Below are 8,196 nucleotides of genomic sequence, written 5' to 3'. Positions count from 1 at the left end.
AATGTTCTGTGTAGATGCTTTGAGTCTATATATTGTTTGAAATAGTTTGGGTTGGTTGAATATGGAAAGAAAAGGCTCACTTGAAAATGGATCATTAGTGTTCATAAAGACAGATACTAAATATTCCACTACAGGGTTTCCTAGAACAATTTTGGATGTCAACTCCTCTCTGGGGGAATAACCTTTGAGTTCAGTTCAAATAGCAGTAGCCACTAGGAGTAGGTCATTCGTAACTGGAGAAGCTACAGACTTCCTAGGAGCCTAGTCATTTCCACAGGCCAGTATGTTTGCATCCAGGCTGTGAATCTGCAGTGAGGTCCTTCCGTGGTTCATGTTGTCTAGCTCTTTCCATTCCTATCCATGTTTCAGAGCAGCCAATTCTTAGCAACCATTTTACCCTTCCTGTCAGAAAGCCATGGTTGGAACAAGAATAGGGATGGAAAGTACCTGGTTTTATTAGCACTTCTTTCTCTCCTACTCCTGTGGGATATACTGATTGATCCTCACTCTCATTTCTGCTAAGTCTGCGCATGGCCTCAGAAATATTTCTCAACTAAAGGCCAATAAACATTTGATACCAATTGTTCAGAGTTTCATTGGACTGAATGTTTTTGCCAGGCCTGGATGAGGGCAAGTGAAGTGAATTTCTGTAAATAAATTTTGAAGAAAGCATAGCTATCGAGTGAAACCTTTCTCCTCATTTCATTATATCCAGTGTGAATATTCAAAATGGAGATAAAGAAAAGACATTTAATACAAACAACATTATACCATTATACTCTTCTCTTTAGATAGATATCTCCTTATAATAACAAATCACTCTATATAAATCTTTCTTTGCTTTGCTCCTCAGACCAAAAATAAAAAAAGAGGGGGGGGGGGACAGAAACTGTGTTATATAGTCACGTATTTCCCATATGTAAATATCTGTGAGCTATTGCTTCAAAGACACATGATGGCTTTTAGATTAATTTTGGGTGGCCATTGTGCTAAATTCCAAGTTACCAGATGATCCTGTGATATCGTTTGGTAGCTTGGTGAGAAATTGAACTGTCCTGTTAATTTGGAAATAAAAGCATGGTCTTTGTTTCTATCTCCTTGTAGAAGATTAACTGCAATGTTATTCTTTACTGAGTAGCACATTCATTTGTCAGACCTGTCATCTATGGTGTTATTTACAGTTTACCACAGTTCCAGATATGCATACTCCTAGTTGATTCTGATGTATCATACCCAATTTGCTGGGAAAGTACCCCATTACCGCTCATATCATCATCCTCATCATCACCATCATCACAACTGAAATGTATTGATCTTTTACCACATTCAAGGCACTAAACGCAGAGCTTTACATACCTTATCTCATTTTATTAACAACCCTTTTATGTAGGTTCGGCTATCACCATTTTAGAGATGATGACTGCGTACCAAAGAGTTAATGTGGTTCGAGTCATGTGGCTAATTGGTGAGGCCTGATTTTACATTCAGTCTTCTGACTTTAGAGCCCACTCTATTAGAGTCTATGCTAGACTGACTCCAAGATTATTTCCAGCATTTCCCCAAGTGGTTTCCTGCAGGATATTCCGTAATTAGTGTGTGAAGGCTCTGTTGTATAATAGTTATAAGAATGGACTGTGGTCTCTGAACACCAGAATTTTCCATAGTTCCGTTCTTAGTTGGGATGGAAATTTATATATATATATATATGATATAGAATTATATATATATAATATATAATATATATATAGAATTACTCCCATTTCTCTCCCTTCCAGTTCCAAAAATGGAGCTGGGGGTGAGGACAGGAATGGGATAAGAAGAAGATAAAAATGAAAAGTGCATCTGTATGATTGAAAAAGTTTACCATGTTATTCGGTTTATACCCAATTTTTGAATGACTCTTCAGGTAGCTTAGATTTTACAGTTAATAAGAGGGATTCACATCATCAGTGTGCTGGTGAAAGAAACATCATAGAGAAAACAACACATCAACATGTACTTGTAGATTTTACACTGAAAACCATCAAAAAACAAAAATATTTCGTGTAAAGCTTCCTTTCCATTTACCTACCTGCTGACTCCAGAGTTCACGGGTCTGATTCTTTATCATCAGCCACTGTTGTTTCAAAAATCAAAGGCAGGGCAGAGACCAGTATTTCTACACTGTGTTTGGTTTCCTTTGTCAACCAGTGCAATAGAATGAATTGCAGGTCAAGAATTCAAAAAGTGTAGCAAAGGCAACATTTTACAGTCACAATGTATTGCAGTACAAAGAAAATTACATGTTTAGTTTTTTTTTAAATGTTCTATGGTAACCACATTTTACTTAAAATTGAAATCCTCAAGATACCATCCAAGGAACATAATTAGAATTCTTAGGAAAGAATTGCTTAGAATTAGAAGACACAAGAGGGAAAGTATAATTTTTCCCAAGAAAGTATTGTTCTGAGAGAAGTATAAAGTACATTCTAACAGGTAATGTTTAATTTGATAAGATATAACTAATGCTAAACATTCCGAGTATATGCATGTGAATGTATCTTCTAAAATATTAGACAAAGTCACCCTAGGATAGCATAGCTTTCACACAATAATGATATTTGTTTTATTTTTTTTGACATATTGAGAGACCAATGGCTTTGGTCATACATATTAAAAAGAAAGACCGAACTCTATAGGGGTTGAAGTAGGTCTTTGAACTTGGTAATAGCAAACTTAGGAATAAGCTACTTAGGAATGACATCTAATTTAAAAATTATAGTGACCCCTGCTCATTTGGGGGGAAATCGATTTTAAACAGGACTGGGAATTTTATAGCTCTACCTACTCCTTTCAGGCATAGTTCCTAGAGAGAAGACTGGTGAGTCACTCGGGATGTCCCCAGCGGCTGCCTTGTTTGAGACGTCTTGAGAGCCACAGAAACTCTCCTTACCCTGTGAACATTTTCACAAATGGGAAGCACACGACAGCAGGCTGATTTTGGAAGCGTTCATAATTTAGAATATTTTCATAGACATCCAAGAAAACATGAGTCATTGAATAGATATTTTCCATGTGTACTGGGCTGGAAGAATCCAGTTTTTATGAGAAAGGTGACCCAAAATCTTTTACACTTTTGACTGTGTCTGTCTGTCTGTCTGTCTACTACCTACCTGCTTATCGACCTATCCTGTATTTTGGAGAGAACACGGGACAAAAGGTGGGCACTGTTTACAATCCACTCATAAGAAACACCCGATAAAGCAAACCCCTGGCTCCCTGGCCCCCAGAAAGAGAACGGCTCTGCACTGTTACTAACCAGCCTCCGGATATCCCGCTCGGACTCCCACTTGATCTTCGAGATGGCTTCCTGGTGGGACTGATGCTCACTCCTCAGGTCCCCGGCCTTGATTTTATCCGCTTGGATCATGTTGCTGAGGGCCTCGTCCACCTGCTTCTTGGCCGTTTTCAGGTCCGCAATTTCCTGTAGGAGCTTAATGCGCTCCGCATCGAACAGTTTCCGGGCCTCCTCCCGGGCCTCCATGGTGAGCGCTGTCCTTACTTTGTCGCTGCTGCCGTCCCGGAGGGCACACAGTGCCGACTTGAGCCTCTGGATCTCCCCGTCCCGCACCTTCACTGTCCTCGCCATCTCCTGCTCGTGCTGCTTGATGAGGCTCTCCCGCACGGCCTGCAGCTCCTTCATCTTCTCCTCGTGGAGCTTGGCTTTGAGCTCGGTCACCAGGACAGTGTGCTTGCGCTGCTCCAGCTCCCGGATCCTCTTGACTTCTTGAGTCTTCTCTCTTTCCAGCTTTGATACCTAAAGGCGGAAAGGCGAAAGGATAAAAGAGATGAGCCTCAAAGGAAAGTTGTGCTCCGAGGCAGGATTTACAGATGAGGGCACTGTGATCTCTTAGCTCTTTGCAAATTCCAGGCCACGGTGCGCCGGGAGGGAAGGGGACCACAAGCTTTAAAGCTGGGGATACAGTGTGTAAAAGGAGCAAATACCCAAGGATGCTTTTGTTACTTTGTTCAGACAAATATCTGATGTGCGGGGGGCCTTTCTATTTGATGTGTGCTCTGCAGGCAAGTAGCACGGGCATCACCCAGAAGCCTGTCAGAAACGCTGAACCTGGGGCTCCATCCCAGATCTACGCATTGGAACGTGCATTGGAACAAATCCCCAGGCGAGGGGCCTGCACAGTGAAATCAGGAAGCGGTGCTACAATGGTTTCACCTCCACAGAGAGGAGTTCAAAACGGAACACCAGAGAGCTTTTTAGACTACGCATCCCTGGCTAGGTGCAACTGATCAGTGTCGGTGACTCAAGATAGTTCACAGCTCATTATGATCAGACTAATAAATGGTGCCTAAAGTAATATTATGACATATTTTCCATGTTTCCTTATTCTTTGGAAGAGAAGATGCTGCTACTAAGGGGAAAGGAAACAGTGAAGACAAGTGATATAACCTCCACCTCTCCTTTCTTATTTAGCTACTTGGTTCCACCCCAAACTTCATATGCACACACCAGGCAAAAAACTCCATCGATGTCTCTCTGCACCCTTCTCTATCCCCACTGTTACTTCCCTCTCTTCCTCCCCCCTAAGCCAACTCTCCAAGTGGTTTAATAAAGTATTTCTTTTCATCTTTTCACCTTTCAGGTATTCTGGTTTTTAAAAATCTGTGTTTTGTTAAATTTCCAATGATAATAAATAATATAGGTCTCCTCATAGATTAGCAATGGCACTGCCTTCATCCGGCTGTGCATCCGGCTCTGATTCAGTGGATCAGAGTGGAGCGATGGCATTTGCAGCTTGGAAAAGCCTCGGGGCTCCTGTTCCACCATCCTTTTCCCCACCTCATCTCTGCTGCCTGTCTTTGTTCCTTTTTGTCTCTGTCGTGTGCATGGGCACGCACATGCGCCCGTGCACACACACACACACACACACACACACACACACACACACCGTAACCTGGAAAAGGGGGAGAGTCAGGCAGCCTCAGGAGTAATATCTAGTTGAGTGATAGTGAGTCTCTGCCATTTGTAGAATTGGAAGGTGTCATAAAATAATTGTTAAGAGGCTTTTCAGCTGGAAAATGTTAAGATTCAAACTCCTTACTGAATGGTAACGTAAATCATTCAGTAAGGAGCCTGAGATTACTTACCTTCACAGTTTACCTACCTTTAACTAGAGCAGAATTTTCTAAGTCCACATGACATTTTGTGAACATTATATCTATGTTCTTCCAGCCTGCTCCCGTCCTCTCTCCTCAGGCCCTCACCACCCCATTGTCTGTGTCCACGGGTTATATGAACATTATATTTGAAAGGCAAAGAAATTATTCCCATGTTGGTTATTCTAAAAGAACTCAGGGCACATGGAGACTCGGCGAAATGAGCAGCCAGGCATCCTCAAACGACTGTCCTTCGATCTCACCTCCAGCTTAGACCAGGGTCCCTTCCCAGATGCCTCTTATCTCAGATGCTCTAGAGCAGGAGTCCAGTGTGGTGGCCACTAGCCACCCCGAGCACTTGGAACATCGCGAGTCTGCAGTAAGACTTGGTCTAAGTGCAAAATACACACTGGATTTTGCAAACTTAGTGTGAGGTAAAAAAAATATTTCATGAACAATTTTTATATTGATTACATATCAAAATTTTAATATTTGGGGCAAAATAGGTTAAATTAAAAAACTAATTCTTTTCACTTTTGAAATTTTGGTTACAAGAAATTTTAAAATCACATATATGGCTGGCATTGTGGCTTGCGTTATATTTCTCTCAGACAGCCCTGCTCTAGGGTTCCTGGAGGTTCATTGAATGAGCCCAGCTTTCCCCACACTGCTGGGGATTCTCTCTGAGTAAAGCCTAGTTCTGGTCTGACTTATGTATCTGCTCAGAAGTCACCCAGGGCTCCTTTACACCGTGGAATAAGCTCCCAACACTGCCTCGCCCTTGGGGCTCTCAGAAGATTAGGTTAGGCTTCTAGCTCTGGCGTCTTCCTCTCCAGGTACAGAGGGGTACGCTATTTTCAGCACATGCCCTGCCTTTCTGTACCAATGTGCCTACAGTTCCCTCTTCCTGACTTGCCTTTCCCTCCTTTGGGGATCCTCTTATTCACATGGCCCAGCCAGATGTCATCCTCTATGGTCATGCTACCCATGATCACCCAGGACAAAGCTCATTTCTCCTGCCTTTGTCTTCTCAGTGTACTTTAAAAAAAAAGATTTTAGAGAGAGAGGAAGTGAGAGGAGGAGGAGGAGGAGAGAGAGAAACATTGATATGAGAGAGAAACATCAATAGGCTGCCTCCGGCATGCCCCTGAGGATTGAGCAACTGGGGCATGTACCCGGACCAGGAATCAAACGGGAGACCTTTTGGTACATGGGATAATGCTCAACCAACTGAGCCACATTGGCCAGGGCTCAGTGTACTTTGTTAATACCTTCTTACTTCTCCTGTCCAAATTTTTATTTATGCTGTGTTTTTTTGTGCACTTGTCTGTCCTCACCACAGCCTCCCCTACCCTACCCAGACTGGAAGCTCCTAGAAGGCTGCCAATGAGCCTGTTCATCTTTGTCTACACAGTAGCTGCCAGGCAGCACATATGAAGAAGCCAAAAAGAGTGTGTGGGAATAAAGAATGTATACCAATACGTTTCCTTGGCTAGCCATCTAATCAGAAGCAAGAATAATATACCCTGTATATAGTTTAGAGAACACAGGTTTCTAGGGTTACCCAGAGCAACCCCTCATCCATCCCTTCCCTATATAAAATAAGAATGAAACAGAAACAGCCCTAATAGATAAGAATTCCTACTTGCCCTCTGCTTGATGTTTCTCTCAGTCCTCCAATAAGACCAACCTAAAATTTCCTCCCCATTTTTTAAGAATGAACTGAAGTGGAGAACTTCTAGCTCACAAGTGGGCAAACTATAGCCAAATGGACCAAATCTCTCCTGCCCCTTGTTTTTTGTGAATAAAGTTTTATTGGAACCCTCTGCTTGATGTTTCTCTCAGTCCTCCAATAAGACCAACCTAAAATTTCCTCCCCATTTTTTAAGAATGAACTGAAGTGGAGATCTTCTAGCTCACAAGTGGGCAAACTATAGCCAAATCTCTCCTGCCCCTTGTTTTTTGTGAATAAAGTTTTATTGGAACATAGCCATGCCTATTCATTTACAAGTTGCCTGCGGCTGCTTTCAGGCTACAGTAGAGTTGAGTAGGCTTAGAGACTACCCACAAAATTTAAGGCATTTACTATTTGGCCTTTACAGAAAAAGTGTGCTAATTCTTCTTTTACATGGAAAAGGAATCTCTTTGAAAAGGGGTCTTAGTTTTTCACTGATTTCCATCTAGGCCCTTGAGAATGTTAAGTTTAGCTCAAATAATAGGAAACCAGTCATCTTCCATTTCAGCAGGATGTTTTTACATTAGGCATTTGAAATAACATCATGACCACAAGGGCTGTCTGGTAACACGTTACTAAAGGAAATTTTAGCAATTGTTCCTAGAATAATGGAAAATTATAGTAAAATGGACAAAGGGTAAGGAATTCTGGGTTTGCATTTCAATTCCACCACCTGCTGTCTCTAAGAAAGTTGCTTTATCCTTCTGAGGATCTTTTACTATACTGAAGAATACCTATGAAATGGTTATTTTTAGGGTTAAATTAGATAAGACATAGGAAAGTGGCTTGGTCTATAAAGTACTATGAAATGCAAGGCATTATTATTGGATATAAGAGGAGATACTTATAATCTAAAATGACTTATGTCAAATTCTCTGTAGATACATTAGATTGTATCACTTTGCAATTCATTTCTAATTATTAACACCAATCTTTCATGTGTAGACTGCAGAGATGAATAATAAAAACATGAAATTACAGGTACAAGAAAAATACAGGGTTGGCAAAAGTAGATTTACAGTTGTAAGTAGGAGAAACACAGTTTATTCTTGTATTATTATTTATTTATTAGTGTATTATTTATCTTCTTATTGTTGTTGTTATTTTAAATCCTTACTTATGATTTATCATTTAGGCTGGTAATTTAACCTACTTTTGCCCAACCCTGTGTATTCTAGTTTGAAAATAAAAGCAAATACAAACACTGGCCTTTTTTTTTCTTTTTTTTTTTTGTTACTCTTCACCCGAGGATATTTTTTCATTGATTTTTAGGGAGAGTGGAAGAGAGAGGGAAAGACAGAGAGAGA

General features: G+C 41.0%; 1 protein-coding gene across 4 annotated transcripts in view; it reads right to left on the bottom strand.

Moving 5' to 3' along the window:
• The window catches only part of JAKMIP2 (janus kinase and microtubule interacting protein 2), a 127,023-nt gene that overhangs the window by 38,887 nt on the left and 79,940 nt on the right, over nt 1–8,196 (bottom strand). For all 4 annotated transcript variants that reach the window (XM_005877647.2, XM_005877649.2, XM_014548880.1 and 1 more), the window contains exon 3: nt 3,299–3,796. In XM_005877647.2, the coding sequence (XP_005877709.1) occupies nt 3,299–3,796 (498 nt within the window). The remainder of the gene's footprint in view (nt 1–3,298; nt 3,797–8,196) is intronic.

Source organism: Myotis brandtii, unplaced genomic scaffold (assembly GCF_000412655.1).
Source record: "Myotis brandtii unplaced genomic scaffold, ASM41265v1 scaffold524, whole genome shotgun sequence".
Classification (NCBI taxonomy): Eukaryota; Metazoa; Chordata; class Mammalia; order Chiroptera; family Vespertilionidae; genus Myotis; species Myotis brandtii.
Note: the sequence above shows the minus strand (reverse complement) of the source record. Positions and strands in the feature narration are given on the sequence as shown.